This window comes from Eptesicus fuscus, chromosome 20 (assembly GCF_027574615.1).
Source record: "Eptesicus fuscus isolate TK198812 chromosome 20, DD_ASM_mEF_20220401, whole genome shotgun sequence".
Taxonomy (NCBI): domain Eukaryota; kingdom Metazoa; phylum Chordata; class Mammalia; order Chiroptera; family Vespertilionidae; genus Eptesicus; species Eptesicus fuscus.
This window is the reverse complement of record NC_072492.1, coordinates 2,055,241-2,070,413: the sequence shown is the minus strand read 5'-3', so window position 1 is coordinate 2,070,413 and position 15,173 is coordinate 2,055,241. Positions and strand designations below refer to the sequence as shown.

Sequence of the window (15,173 nt, the reverse complement as noted above, 5' to 3'; positions counted from 1 at the left end):
TCTTGCCAGTTACGACTACCATTTTTGAAGTATCACATTCTTTTCGCCCATTCCCTCCCTAATTCTTTAGGCTCCCACCTTGCTGGCCGGGCAGTCCCGGGGCACGGATCCGCCACGCAGCCGCGAGGGGAGTCACCCCTCTTTGGGCCTGGTGTCCTCAGTAGGGAAGGGGGGCCACATCAGGCGAAGTAGGCATAGAAGAAGATGTTGACGCACATGAGAAGGATGGCGTTGAGGCCACAGACCCGGGCCCAGAAAGCTTGCTTCTGGGTGCCACCTGGCACGGGTGGGAGAGAGGGGCCACTGAGTATCTCGGGGCCACCCCAGGGCCCTGAGGCTCCGAAGCCCAGCCCCAGGGATGGCGTGAGAGGGATGCCCAGGGTCACGTGCGTACCTGTTTTGGCTCCTGGGGGCAGGTCCCTCCTTAGAGTCCACCAGGTAAGGTTCTGGATCTGCAGGGAATGGGAGGGATAGGGTGGCAGGACGGGAGGGTGTGGGGGGCTGGGAGGTGGACCCAAACAGGATCAGGGGTCAGTGATGAAAGGGGGCAGCTGAGTGCAAAAAGGGCCGGGGCCCAGGGCTAGGTCCAGAGGTAGGAAATTCTTGCGTCAGAGAATTGGGACCTGAGTCAGAAGTTGGGAAGGGTCAGAGCCCGGGGTCAGGCAGGCTTACCTGCGCCCCTGGGGGTGGGGGCGTCAGCAGGCTGCCGGCCACCACCACGGCCCCGCTGAGTGCGAAGAGGGCAACGGCGAAGTGCAGGTAGTGGATGCTGCCCAGGACGGCAGGCCGCGTGTCCTCGGCGCCGCAGGGCAGGGCCGGGTGCAGGAACTCCAGGACCAGCCTCGTGGCGCCCACCGCCAGCCCGACCATCAGGCCCCAGAAGGCCCCCTGGGGAGGCAGGGCAGCGGGGCCGCTGGGCGAAGGCCCAGGGGACCGTTCGAGCCAGGGGCAGCCCATCCCAGAGGGGACCGAGGAGCCGGCCAGGCCTGCCCCCGCCCGCGCTCCTCCGCACCCACCTGCTCGTTGGCTCGCCGCCAGAAGACACCCAGGACGAAGACAGCGGTCACCGGGGGCGCCAGGGAGCTGGTCACCGACTGCATGTAGATGAAGAGCTGCCCGCTGTTGGCTCCCTGCAGGACCGGGATCCAGGCCACGCTCACGCCGATCAGCGCCACGATGACCAGCCTGCGGCGGCGGCGGCTTCGTCAGAGCCCCTTCCTCTCCCTCCCCGCCCCTCCGCTGCTGCCCACCCCAAACCTCCCCAACCTGCACCAGCCCCTTTGGGCTCCTGCCCGCCTCCCCTCCACGCAGCCGCGCTTCACCTGTTCCTTCCACAAGCTCTTCAACAAGAGCCCCCCTCCCCCCCGAGTGCGGGGCGCTGTGCTAGGAACCCAGACTCTGATCAGAAGTGAGCAAAAAAGCAGATGAGCCTGTCACCCTGTCACCTGTGCTAAGTAAGGGCTGGGCTCAGGGAGCCCAGAGGAAGCATCAATCTAGGAGGGCTTCCAGGAAGAGGAGCCCGGAGCCGTGAAGGGCGTGCAGCTCAGCTGAAGGGACAGGGGTTGGGCGAGGTGTTCCATCTCCTCCTCCCTGGCTGAGCACCCTCACCCCTGTGTCAGTTGAGTGCCCCTCACCCCTAATGGGGGGTGGATGAGACCTCCTGGAGCCTGCACAGCAGGCGTGACCGAGGCTCTGTGGGAGCTGGGGTGGGTCCGCCCGCCCGCCCGCCTCCCTTTTCCTTCCTGGGCCTCAGGGGGAGGCGGGAGGAAGGAGGTGCCACCTCGATGAAGATGAAGGCTAATTAACCCTCAGCCTGGCAGGCACAGGCCCTGCCCTCTTCAAGTTGCAGGCAGGCTCCAGGGACCCCCCCCTCCCCTCCGCCCCACACACACACAGGCTCCCGAAGCCCAACAGCAGCCTCACACCTGCCCAGCTCAGCCTGGAGGGGCCCTGCCTTCTTGCGGCCTCAGGGGCTTATTATTATTATTATTACTGTTTTTTATTGAGAGGAAGGGAGAGACAGACAGACAGACAGACACTGGGGACTGAGCACAGCCTGGTGTGCGCCCTGCTGTCCCTCGTCTTCCCGTCTCTGTTATTTACAAACAGTGCCCAGGCCTCCCTGTGCCCTGCCTGGATCTGGGCAGTCTAGGCCTGAGGGGCTCCCCTAAGCTACACTGCAGGCCAGGCGCACGGAGGGGCAGTCATCTTGTCAGGAGTGTGTGGGGGGAGGGGGAGAAGGATTGAACCCCCGCTTTAGGCGCATAGGATGACGCTCAAACAGCTGAGCCACACTGGCCAGGGCTAGGGTTTCTTCTGATTCAGCCACCACCCAGCTGCCAGGGGGACCCAAGGCCAGAGTCTTTCCTTCTGCCTGGAACACCCTTCTCACCTCCCCAGCAGCCCCCCCATCTTCCAAGGCCCAGCTCAGGGCCTCCCTCCTCCAGGAAGCTCCCCCCACACACACACACTGCTCACAGGATGACTGCCCCTCCGTGCACCTGGGCTGCAGTGTGGTTTAGGGGAGCCCCTCAGGTCGGGCGGGGGGGGGGGGGGGGGCTCTGGATTTCCCAGGATCCCTAGACTGCCCAGATCCAGGCAGGGTGCAAGGGAGGCCTGGGCACTGTTTGTAAATAACAGAGAAGGGAAGACAAGGGGCAGCAGGGGAGGGGAACGCAGGCGTGAAGGCTGGGGAGTGGGCCTGGGCCTGGGGCTGACAAAGGTCAGGGTCCTGGAGGGAGAGCCGTCACAGCCCCTGGCCTGTGACACCACCTCTGGCCACCACCCCCTGGCTGACACCGGGCCACCAGCATGCCCCTGCCGCCCCGCCCACGTGGCCTCCTCCCCAGGCTTCTGGGAGGAGTGCGGGTCTTCCCACTTCCTCCTGGATGGAGGCGCCGCAGATCCCAGACCCCACATGGTAGGGCACAGCTTGAACGGTGTTGCTTGAGGCACGAGGAGGCTGGCGGTGTGGGCAGAGCTGAGCCCTGGCCCTGGGCCCTTTCCACGCCACCAAACTGGCCGCTGGGAGAGCTGACACCAGAGAGGGCGCAACCTGCCCCGACAGCCTGGGCCCGCGGAGGGCAGGGAGGCGGCCGAGGGGAGGGTGGAGGGCAGGAGCGCTGACGGGCGCATCTGGAGGCAGGAGGGCGAGGCTCCTTGTTGGGAGGCTCTGCGCCTGCAGATGAGCTCATGCCTGCCTGCTGCCGGCGTGTCCCAGCAGGGCCCTTCATCGCCGGGACCGCTGCCTGCAGCCCTGGGGGACCCCACCCTGCCGATGGGCGCCACGGGCAGAGGGTGCAGGGTCGGCCACACTAAGCACCGGAAGGCTGGGCCCCTCGCCCAGCAGGCAGGAGCCGTGTGGCCCAGTGGGAGAGGAGGGGGCCTGGAGAGGGCGAAGCAGTCGGACACGCACACTTGGAGGCCAAGTGCTCACGCACTGCTGACTCCCCGGGAGCAGCCCTGCCCGCCTCCGGCGTGGGGGTGTGACAGACGGCTGCGACAGAGCCTGGCAGGACCCTGTGGGAGGCGTTGAGGGCAGAGGGGCTCATTCCGGGTCAGTGTCTCAGGGAGGGCTGAGGAGGGGACTCTTGGGGTGAGGCACTGAGGCAATGGGACCGCAGGGCTTGGAGAAAACGGGCGGAGTGCGGTGGGCCGGGCACGGGGCGGAGGGGCAGTGCGGCCTGAGCGTGGCCATTCCTGAGCCCGGCTGGGGCTCTCTTTGGAGCAGGGGGTCAGCAGCAGGCTAGGGGCTCAGATTTGGGGACGACAGAAGGACCTCTGGGCCGGCTGGGGAGGGCGCCCCTCAGAGATGTCCCAGGAGGAGGCGGGGACTGAGGAGGCGGAGGAGACAGTGGGAGGCGGGATGGACAGGACTTCCTGGCCTCTTCTCTCCTTCCTGGCAGCCTCCTTTTTCCCACGGACAAACTCCTATTCATCCCTCAAAGCCCACTCTGGCGGGCCTCACGGGCTGGGCGCATGGCTGGGGAGCCCACTTCTCCGCCCGCCCGCTGCCAGCACCCGCCGCCGCACCCACCGTCCCACCAGCAGCAGCTCCCGCTCGCCGGCCCGCGGCCGCAGCCGCCTCCAGATGTCCATGGTGAAGAGCGTGCTGCTGCTGTTAAAGATGGAGGTCAGCGACGACATGAGCGCGGCCATCATCACTGCGATCATCAGGCCCCGCAGACCTGCGGTCAGAGAGGCTGCTGGCCGGCCTGCCTCCCACCGGAGCCCTCCCGCCGTGGCCCGGGGGGAGGCCCTCAGGCCCAGCCAGCGGGAGGTGGCGGGAGGAGCCCCGGGAGGAGGCTGGAGGCGGACAAACGCGAGGACTGAATGCGCAAAGCCAGGCCCCTCCGCCGGCTCCTCTGGTCAGTCAGCGGCCCCCGTGTCTGCAGAGCTCGCAGCCGGCAAAGGCCACCAGGACTTCCTGTGACGGAGGCTGAGAAACCCACTTGACAGACGGGACAGTGAAAGTTCAGAGAGGGAGACAGGAGCCCAGGTCCCACCGCAGGCCAGACGCAAAACCAGGGGCGGGGGCGGGGGCGGGGGCGGGGGCGGGGAGTGGGGGAGGTCTGGGTGGGCAGGGCAGGGCCTCAGCCCTGGCCTCCTACGTGTGGCAGGCCCGGCAGGCCCAGGGCAGTCCCTGGTGGCTCCGTGGAAGAGATGTGGTTCCCCTGGGGAACAGAAACCCACCTGCTGATCGGCTGAAATGAGCGAGGGCCCCTGGAGGCGGGCCGGGCACTGTGTGCAAAGCCTTCCAGGAGTCCCGGGCTGCAGAGGGGCGGAGGGGGCCACCTGCTTGCTGGGTCTTGGTGCACATCTGTCTCCAAGGCTTTTATGCTTTTCCTTCAAGCGCCTAAGCCCACCCCCCACACACACACCACCACTCCCACAGCCCCCCGTCTGCCCCCACCCCGCCCTAGGGTAATCCGAGGCTCGGCCGTAGGGTGCCCCGTGCTGCCTGGCCCGGGTTCTGCCTCTGAGCAGAGGTGTGACTCCCAGGCATCATGGTCTTTGCTGTTCCTGTGTCAGTCTGACTGGATGGGGCCGGAAGGAAAGTGAGTTCACTAAGTGTTTTCCCAAAAACATTTCTCCGCCCTCCTTTTCTTGCTCTGAGAGGTGGATGAACTCAGGGCTTACTCTCCACCCATTTTTCTGACAGGGAGATCCAGGCCTAGAGAGGGGTGTGGCCCAATCACAGAAGCCCCAGAACAGGAGAAGGCGAGGCCGGGAGGGGAACCCCACGCAGCCAGGACTGGCACCTGGCAGCCCCCGAGTTACGGTTTAATCCCAGCAGCAGCACTAAGGGTGGGTAGGTGTCATTATCTCCAATTCACAAACCAGGACACAGAAGCTGGGAGCGGGGACGTGACACGCCCCAAATATCGCAGCCAACCCAGCGGAGCCAGGATCTGATCCCGCTCCGAGCACTAACCTCCCTGGGCCTGGGCTCCCTGGAGGAGGTGGGGACGGGGCAGGCCAAGCCAGGCCGCCTCCACAGGGGGAGGCGAGGGAGGGAGGTGCAGACTAGAGGGTCTGAGGAGCTGGCTGCAGAGGGTCTCCTCTTTGCTCAGGTGGAGCCCCCCACCCTGCTGTGGCCTTGCTGCACCCTTCCTGCGACGGGGACCCCATCACCCAGATCCCACTGGCAGGACCTCTGCTGCCACGAGAAACATGGAAAAGGCCTAAGCCTGTCCCCTAGGGTTACCCGTTGGCCCACAGGGTCCGGGGAGGCAGAGGTGAAGGTTCACGGGGCCTTGACCGCATGATCCCGCAGAGCAGGCAGCGGGCTTGGGGCAGGCCGACGGGTTTGTGTCTCAGCCACTCTGGCCTTGGCAAGCACTCCTCTAAGCCGTGCCTCGCTTCCGTCTGTCACGCAGCTAATGCCTCTGCCTCTCAGCCGTAAGGAGAGAGCAGTTTGCAAAAGCGTGCGGCACCCAGGGCCTGGAGGAAACGTGGCCCCATTTCTCAAGTGACAGGACCAGCTCTGGAGGCAGATTATCCAGGTTCAGACCCAGCTTTGCAGCTCACCTGCCACGTGACCTTGGCCAAGTCACGTAACCTCTCTGGGTCTCAGTTTCCCCATCTCTAAAATGGGGACGATAATAATGGCATGTACGCTCCCTGAGATGAAGATGCAAGTTACCCACATGGCATGTGAGTGTTTTCTATTACTTTCCTCTCTTCCCCGATGAGCAGAGCATCCTACCTGGATGCCACACACCATCACATTGGATCCAGAATGGCCCCCACAGCTCCCTCATTGCCCGCCCCCCGGACCCACCAGCACCTCACCGATGGGCATCAGTTCCATGACCAGCTTGGGGTAGGCGATGTTGGAGCAGCCAATCTCGGCCCCGCAGGCCCGCAGGCACTCGGACGGCAACACACAGCCCACGTCATCTGTGTGAGAGATGCCCAGAGTTGCCTTCCTGCCCTTTCTCCACCAGCCTCCCTCTCAGCTGCGGCCTCTTGGGCCCTCGGGCTGAAGTGGCTCTCCTGGGCCTTCCCAGAGGATGGGTGCCTGCACCTGAAATAAACCTCTCTGCTCTCCTGCCCATCTCCTCTCCCATGTCTCTTTTCCTCCCTGGTGACTGGGGCATGTTTGTGTCTCGCCTCTTCCCATGGTGGGGGGTCTGGTGATGCTGGGGACCTGGACCTGCTGTGGCAGCCCGCTCAGCACCGGGACAGGCACACAGCTCCCCCGTGAGTGAATGGAGGCTCAGTGAATGTCTTAGCCTCAGCCCAGACCTGGACCAAACCCTAAGTCCGGGCCTCCCCAGCAAGCCGCGGAGCAGAACCGCCTGGGGCAGGAACCTCAGCACTGCGGGCGCCTGTGGGAAGCCTGGGAGCCTGGCTCTGGTTCTGATGCGGCTCCCGGGGGGGTGGGGGGGGGCTGTTCCTCCCCGCCCACAGCAGCTGGGGTCCATCTCTGCAGAGCTCACAAGCACAGGATAGGTGACAAGTTCTCACTTGTTCCTGCAGGAAATACTTTTAAAAAATATGTCTTCATTGATTTTTTTTAGAGAGAGAGGAAGGGAGAGGGATAGAGAGATAGAAACACCATCAATCGGTGTCTCCTGCTGCCCCCACTGGCTCTGTCTGCCCCAAGCCCACTGCTTGCTCTGCCGGGACCCGGGCACGTGCCCTGACCAGGAATCGAACCACGCCAGCCAGGCGAAAACACTTTAAAACGCCTTGGCTCCGCTCCCCTGGGGTTCCGGCAGAGGCCACGGAGTGCGGAGCAGAGGAGGCGATGACAGGAAAGCTTAGAACAGAAGCCACAAGGTGACCAGAGGGAGGGAGGGAGCTGCGGGGCCACGGAGGCCTCTGCGGTGGGGAGCCGGCGGTCAAGTCCCCAACAGCAGCTCGATGTTTCCACGCAGACTCGGCCCTCGGCCCTCGGCGGTAAGCACTGCCCGCTCCACGTGTCCCTTCTGAAGAGTCCCTCCTCAGGTGCCCACTGCAGGGGCAGGGCGTGGCCTCAGCGCCCCTCCTCTCAGGCAGAAGGGCGGAGGCACTCGGCCCCCCACTGCCCTACACCCCAGCCTTGTCCAGCCTCCGGGGCCCCAGGTTCCAGGACACCGGCTCCCCGTCATCTCCCAGGCCCCTACCACTCCGTGTCTCATCAGATTTGTCCCTCGGCCTCCTTGCCCCAGTGATGGTCCTGCCTCCCCCTGCCCTCCCCCTCCCCCAGCCCCAACCCCGTGGCTTCTTCTGCCATCTCGCCTGCTGCCCACCACCAGCTCCTCGCCGCCTCCCTCCCATTCTCTCCATCCTTTCAGAATCACAGCTCTGCTCGCACCACTTACTTCTCAGGATGCCTCCCCACCCCAGCGCCGCGCCCGCGGCTTCCTGGGGAAAGTCCTTTGCGCAGCATTCGAGCCTCGGTCCCAGCCCTCCCTGACCTGTTTGTTTTCATACACACCCAGCATTTCGGCTCCTCCACGCCTGTGCCGACGCCTCCTCCTCGGTGCTCCATCCCTGCCCTTGTTTACCTCCTGCTTCACGGCCCATTGCACACAGCCGTCCTCCGAGGCTTCCCGCCTCCCTCCCACTCTCCCCGGGGCAGAGTAGCTTCCTCCTAAGGGCTCCTAGGCCAAGGGTTGAACCACAATTGTCTGCTTGCATTTTTACCTTCCCTACCAGACTGGGAGCTCCCCGAGGGTGCACAATGGGTCTGAGTCATTTCCCAGTCCCAGGCTCAGGGCTGGGCCCCTGAGAGAGGTCTTTGAACATTTGTGAATGAATGAGTGAATAAGCGAGTGAGGAAGGAGGAAAGGCACAGGAGAAAAGAAAGAGAGAAAGGGTCCCAGAAAGATCCCTGGAGGAGTTCAGGCACTGTTTGATCCAGCTGCCCTACCCTACCACCTCCACCCCCACCAGTGCCGATGAGAGAACTCGCACAGAAAGGGGCTTGCCTGGGAGACACAATCAGACCAAGGACAGAGCTCAGGGCCCGGAGGGAGGGCCCTCCTGACAAGTCCTGGGCTTGGCCTGGCTGGCCCTGGTGCCCGAGGACCCAGGCCTCCTGGGAGGGACAGGTGAGGAGTCACAGCCACATAATGGCTCAGAAAGCCTGAGTCAGGAGGTTCTGCTGAGTTTATGCAGCGGCTGCAGGCTGCTGGCACGGCACCGCCCGCCCGCCCGGCTGGCTCAGTTCACCTCGCTAGTGTTTGTGCTGAGCTTCAGGAAAGAACACCCCTCCTTTCCGACAGCAGCAGCGGTGTCGCCACTTCAACAAAGTCCTGAATGTGCCAACTCAGGGGTGCACCGTCCCCAACAGGGAGGGCCAGGGCACAGGCAGGCCCGTGGGTGCGCCGGAGCGCCCGCTGCAGTGGACGGAGGAGCCGCCCGGGCCTCCACACCGGCACCAGCCTCCGCACCCAGCCCCGGGCCTCCACACTGCACCAGCCTCCGCACCAGCCCCGGGCCTCCACACTGCACCAGCCTCCGCACCCAGCCCCGGGCCTCCACACTGCACCAGCCTCCGCACCCAGCCCCGGGCCTCCACACCGGCACCAGCCTCCGCACCAGCCCCGGGCCTCCACACTGCACCAGCCTCCGCACCCAGCCCCGGGCCTCCACACCGGCACCAGCCTCCGCACCCAGCCCCGGGCCTCCACACTGCACCAGCCTCCGCACCCAGCCCCGGGCCCACACAGAAGGCCGGAGGTGCTCCTCTCCTTCCCCCAAGTCCTCCCTCCCGGCAGCCAATGCCAAGGGCAGCACTGGGCTGAGTGACCAGGGAGCCGCACCACCTCGTCGCAGCACGGCCCTGTGAGCAGCGGAGGGAACCTCCAACACCACCGCTGCCCCCTCCCCCTTGCTCACGCCTCCGGTGCCTCCATCCCGCAGCGGGTCAGTCACGCTCCAGCGGTGCCACTCACAGCCTCTGCCCACGCGGCTGCCCTCACTCCCACCGGCTTCACCCACTCTCCAAGCCTCTGTGTTAGCTGTTCCCTCTCCCCGGAACACCCTCCCCTCCTTCCTGAACCAGGAGCACATACTCACTCCCCTCAACTCTGTGGGAGTCTGGGCTCCTGCATCTCAGGGCAACACCCTCCATGACACCAATAACTCTGTGGCCAGTCTGCCTGCGTCCCCATGGCCCGGCCCGGGAAGCCTGGGGCCCAGCAGCGCCCAGCACAGCAAATGCGTGGCAGGCTCTGCTGGTGTTGGAATGACCCCTCCCCAAGCTGGCCACTGGGAATAGCACCCCGAGGGCTCATCTAGCCCCCGCCCCGCCAGGCCTGCTCCTCCCTGGGAGCCGTCCAGACGTGGCCTCGCAGTTGGGAGCAGAGGGCAGCCAGCGGGCTCGAGTCCGGCTCTCCGATCCTTCCTCTGTGGCCCTGGGTGAGATCGCTCTCTGGGGCTTTCTCCTCTGCGAAGCCTTTCTGGGGACATCCATGGCCACAAACTCAACTTCAACCTAAACGTCCCCCCTGACACAAAAACTAACTCCAATAGAGCAAAGGTTTCGATGTAAAACTAGCCAACGTTTAGGAGAAAAAAGGTAGGTTGCGCCCTAGGGCAAGGGGAAGCATTGGACTTGGCGTGGAAAGCATGAGCCATAGGAGGAAAGTGGCGAGTTAGACTCATCACAATCCAACGCCTTTGCTCTGCGTAAGACGCCTGTGGAAAGGACGAAAGAAAAGCTACAGAAATGACTTTAGTCAAGTTTCCGAGGACAAAATCAATGTACAAAAATCCCTGTGTGTCTCTACACTAGCAACCAACTACCAGAGAAATTCAGAAAGCAATCCCATTTACAATTATAAAAAGAGCAAAATACCAAGGAACACATTTAAGCAAGGAATGAAACATCTGTGCACTGAACACTTACAAGCCACTGCTGAGAGAAACCCGGGAGACACCGATACATGGGAACTTCACTGTGCGCAGGGGCGAGGAGAAGGCATGTTACAATGTAATACAGCCTAAAGCAATCTAAGACTCCATGCAATCCGGATCAAAACTCCAGTGGTATTTTTCACAAAAATAGAAAAAACAATTTTTAGATGTTTGTATCAGACCACAAAATACTCCAAATAGCCAAAGTGATCTTAAGAAAGATAAGCAAAAATGGAGGATCACATTTCCTGATTTCACACTGTATTACATCCCTGGCCAGTGTTCCAAGTGGTTAGGGCATCAGCCAGTGCATGGAAGGGTTGCGGGTTCAATTCCCAGTCAAGGGCACATACCTGGGTTGCAGGTTTGATCCCTGGCCCTGGAAGGGGTACATGCCGGAGGCAGTCAATCAATGTGTCTCTCTCACATCAATGTTTCTCTAACTCCCCCCCCTTCCACTCTCTCTAAAAATTAATTTGTTAAATATCCTCAGGTGAGGATTAACAAAAACAAAACAACTGTATTACAAAGCTATAGTTATCAGAACAGTACGGTGTTGGCGCAGAAGCAGATACTAGATAAATGGAATAGCATAGAGAGCCCAGAAATGAACCCAGGCATACATACTCTATCGCTTTACAACAGAGAAACCAAGCATATACCGTACAGAAGGGAAAGGACAGTCTCTTCAGTAAATGGTGTTGGGAAACTGCATAGACACATGCAAAAGAGTGAAACTAGGGCCATATCTTACACCATATGCAAACATCCATCAACTCAAAATAGATGAAAGATTTGAACATAAGGCCTGAAACCATAAAACTCTGACAAGAAAACATGGGGTTAAGCTCCTTTACATCAGTTTTGGCAATATTTTTTTTATTTGACACCAAAAGCAAAGGGAAAAAGTAAACAACAAATGGGACTACTTCTGCACAGCAAAGGAAACCATCAACAAAATGAAATGGCAACCTATGTATTGGGAAAAACATTTGCAAACCATATATCTGATAAAGGGTTAATATCCAAAATTACATAAAGAACTCATATAACTCAACAGCAAAAAACAAACAAACAGGAACAAACCACAAAAAATCCGATTTAAAAATGAGCAGAGGAACTGAGTGGACATTTTCCAAAGGAAAATTACAAATGGCCAACAGGTGCATGAAAAAGTGCTCAATTCCCTCATCATCGGGAAATGCAGAACAGAACCACAACCAGCTGCCACCTGTACCTCTTAGAACAGCTATCAACAAAAAGACAAGAGATAACGTGCGTGGGCGAGGACGTGGGCAAAGGGGACCCCTGTGCACTGCTGGTGAGAATGCAAATTGGTGCAGCCAGTATGAAAAACAGGGCGGTTCCTAAGAAGGTTATAAATAGGACTGTCATATAACCCAGCAATCCCACTTCTAGTTTATACGTCTTTTTTAAAATATATTTTTATTGGTTTCAGAGAGGAAGGGAGAGGGGAGAGAGAGATAGAAACATCAATGATGAGAGAGAATCATTGGTCGACTGCCTCCTGCATGCCCCCAACTGGGGATCGAGTCCGCAACCCGGGCACGTGCCCTTCACTGGAATTAAACCCGGGACCCTTCAGTCTGCAGGCTGAGGCTCTACCCACTGAGCCACACCAGCCAGGGCTGGTTTATACATCTTCAGGAAATGAAGTCACTCCCTCTAAGAGATGCCTGCATTCCCATGTTCACTATCCACAGTAGCCAAGATATGGAGACAACCTGACTGCCCACCAACAGATAAATGGGTAAAGATTACATATATAATATATACATACATACCAGTTACATATACATGTGTATATATATATTACAGAGTATTATTCAGCCATGAGAAAGACAGACATCCTGCCATTTGCCACAACAAGGATGGACCTAGAAGGTGTTGTGCTAAGTGAAATAAGTCGGAGGAAGACAAATACTGTATGATATCACTTATATTCAGAATTTAAAAATGCCAAATTCGTAGAAACAGAGATCAGAATGCGGTTACCAGGGGTAGGGAGTCAGGGGAAAGGGGAAATGGTAGCCACAGGGTATAGACTTCCAGTTGTAAAATGAATGAGTTCTAGGGGTCTAATGTACACCATAGTGATTATAGTTAATAATATTATACAGTTGACCCTTGGCCAATACGGATTTGAACATGGATTTGAAATTATAGATGGATTTTTTTAATAAAGACTTTAAATGTCTTTTTCTCTTCCTTATGATGTTCTTAATAACATTTTCTTTTCTCTAGCTTACTTATTTAAGAACTAGAGGCCTGGTGCACGAAATTCATGCACGGGGTGGGGGGGTGTCCCTCAACCCAGCCTGCACACTCTCCAATCTGGGACATCCCTCTCACAATCCAGACTGCTGTCTTCCAACTGCTCGCCTGCCTGCCTGCCTGATTGCCCCTAACCACTTTTGCCTGCCAGCCTGACCACCCCCTAATCACTCCCCTGCCAGGCTGATTGACACCTAACTGCTCCCCTGCCCATCCGATTGCCCCTAACTGCCCTCCCCTGCCAGCCTGGTCACCCCTAACTGCCCTCCCTTGCCAGCCTGGTCACCCCTAACTGTCCTCCCTTGCAGGCCTCGTTGTCCCCAACTGCCCTCCCCTGCCGGCCTGGTCGCCCCCAACTTTCCTCCCCTGCAGGCCTGGTCTCCCCCCCCTCCCCCCCAACTGCCTTCCCCTACAGGCCTGGTCCCTCCCAACTGCCCTCCCCTTCTGGCCATCTTGTGGTGGCCATCTTGTTTTCACATGGGGGTGGCCATCTTGTGTTTTGGAGTGAAGGTCAATTTGCTCTTTTATTAGATAGGATAACACATGCCTGGCCGGTGTGGCTCAGCGGTTGAACGTCAATCCAGGAACCAAGAGGTCTCTGGTTTGATTCTTCTTCAGGGCATGTGCCTGGGTTGTGGCTTGATCCCTAGTGTGGGGAGTGCAGGAGGCAGCCGATTGATGATGTTCCTGTCTCATTGATGTTTCTATCTCTCTATCCCTCTGCCTTCCTCTCTTTCTAAAAATCAATAAAAAAATATTTAAAGAATAATGCATATAATCCACATAACACACAACATATGTGTTCATCGATTATTTGTTATCAGTAAGGCTTCTGGTCAACAGTAGGCTATTAGTAGTTAAATTTTGGAGGAATCAAAATTTATACACAGATTTTTGACCCCACGGGGGGGCGGGGATTCAGTGTCCCTAACCCCCACATTGTTCGAGTCAACTGTGTCATATACATAAAGGGGGAGAGCTGCAGACCACACACCCGGCAAAGGCCTGGTATGGAGACTATAAAGCGCTCTCAACTCAGCAGTGAAACCAGACTGTCCAATTAGGAAATGGGTAAAACACATGAACAAACATGTCACTGAAGAATACATACAGATGACAAATAAGCACATGACATGTGTTCAATGTCATGAGTCATTAAGGAAATGCACGTTAACACCACAGTAAGAGACTGTTACACGTCTATCGGAAGGGCTAAATCAAATGATTGTGGCAACATAACATGTCGCAAGGCCATGAAGTTGAATCACTCATACATTGTTGGGGGGAATGTAAAATATACATAAGTTACTATGTGTGTGAATGTTCAAAGCAGCTTTGTTCATAATAGCCCCAAACTGGAAACCCAAGTGTCCTTCAACAGGTGAAATGGTTAAATCACTGGCCCATCCACTCCATGGAGTACCAGTCAGCCACGGAAGGAGCAAGCTACCAACCACTCCCAGAGCGGAGACAGGTCAGTGGCTGCCGGGGGCCGGGGCTGGGGTGGGCTGTGGCTGCCGGGGGCCGGGGCTGGGGTGGGCTGTGGCTGCCGGGGGCCGGGGCTGGGGTGGGCTGTGGCTGAAAAGAGGGAGAGCCTGGTGGTGACAGAACAGTTCTGCATCTTGATTGTGACAGTGGTTACACAGATCTGCACATGAGCTTGCACACATGCACATACACATGAGCACATCGCACCAACATCACCTTCCCTGCTGTGATGTTACTGTAGGTGGTTGTGCAGGATGGTACCACTGGGGGAAAAGGGAAGGCTACGTGCAAGCTCTCTGGGATTTTTCTTTGTTTTTTATTTTATTTTTAAACTAGAGGCCCAGTGCATGATTGAATCATGCACGTGTAGGGTCCCCTACACGCTTTTCGCGTGGTGGAGCTGGGTGCCTGTCCGCTGATGCACCAGGCCTTTCAGGTGCCGGAGCAGATAGGCACCCAGCTCCCCCACTTTGGATGGTCCGCGGCCGCTGAGGGGGGCTACCCTGCTGTTGAGAGGCGCAGGGGGCGGGACTCCCCCCGCCCCGCGCCTCTCAACGGCCGCTGGGGGGGGCTGCCACGGACACTTGGCTACCCTGCCGTTGAGAAGCACAGCTGGGTGTCCGCGGCAGGCCCCCTCAGCAGCCGCGGATCTGGCCCTTGAGAGGCACAGTTTTGCGCCTCTCAACAGCAGGGTAGCCCCCCTCAGTGGCAGCGGATCCGTGCCTCTCAATGGCCAGATAGGCCACCCCGAGTCCCGCCCCCCAGCCTCCCGCCGCCCAATCGTGGGCGTAGCGGAGTGATGGTAATTTACATGTTACTCTATTATTAGATAGGATTTTTTTTAAATTGATTTCAGAGAAGAAGGGAGAGGGAAAGAGAGATAGAAACATCAGTGATGAGAGAGAATCATTGATCAGCTGGGGATCAAGCCAGCATGTGTCCTGACCGGGAATCAAACTGTGACCTTCTGGTTCAACCACTGAGCCACGCTGTTTCTTTTTAAACAGCTCCCTGTGAAGCTGTCGCTATGGGCAGTA

General features: G+C 58.8%; 1 protein-coding gene across 3 annotated transcripts in view; it reads right to left on the bottom strand.

The window, feature by feature from the left end:
- Window positions 1-15,173, bottom strand: part of SLC5A10 (solute carrier family 5 member 10) — a 79,240-nt gene continuing 64,067 nt past the window's right edge. For 2 of the 3 annotated variants that reach the window (XM_054709206.1, XM_054709207.1), the window contains 6 exons: window positions 6,295-6,402; window positions 4,037-4,187; window positions 1,017-1,185; window positions 673-888; window positions 380-452; window positions 1-271 (listed from right to left, as the gene is read on the bottom strand). In XM_054709206.1, coding sequence (XP_054565181.1) covers window positions 180-271; window positions 380-452; window positions 673-888; window positions 1,017-1,185; window positions 4,037-4,187; window positions 6,295-6,402 — 809 coding nt within the window. In that variant the 3' untranslated portion in view covers window positions 1-179. The remainder of the gene's footprint in view (window positions 272-379; window positions 453-672; window positions 889-1,016; window positions 1,186-4,036; window positions 4,188-6,294; window positions 6,403-15,173) is intronic. The other variant, XM_054709208.1, reaches the window with a different exon arrangement.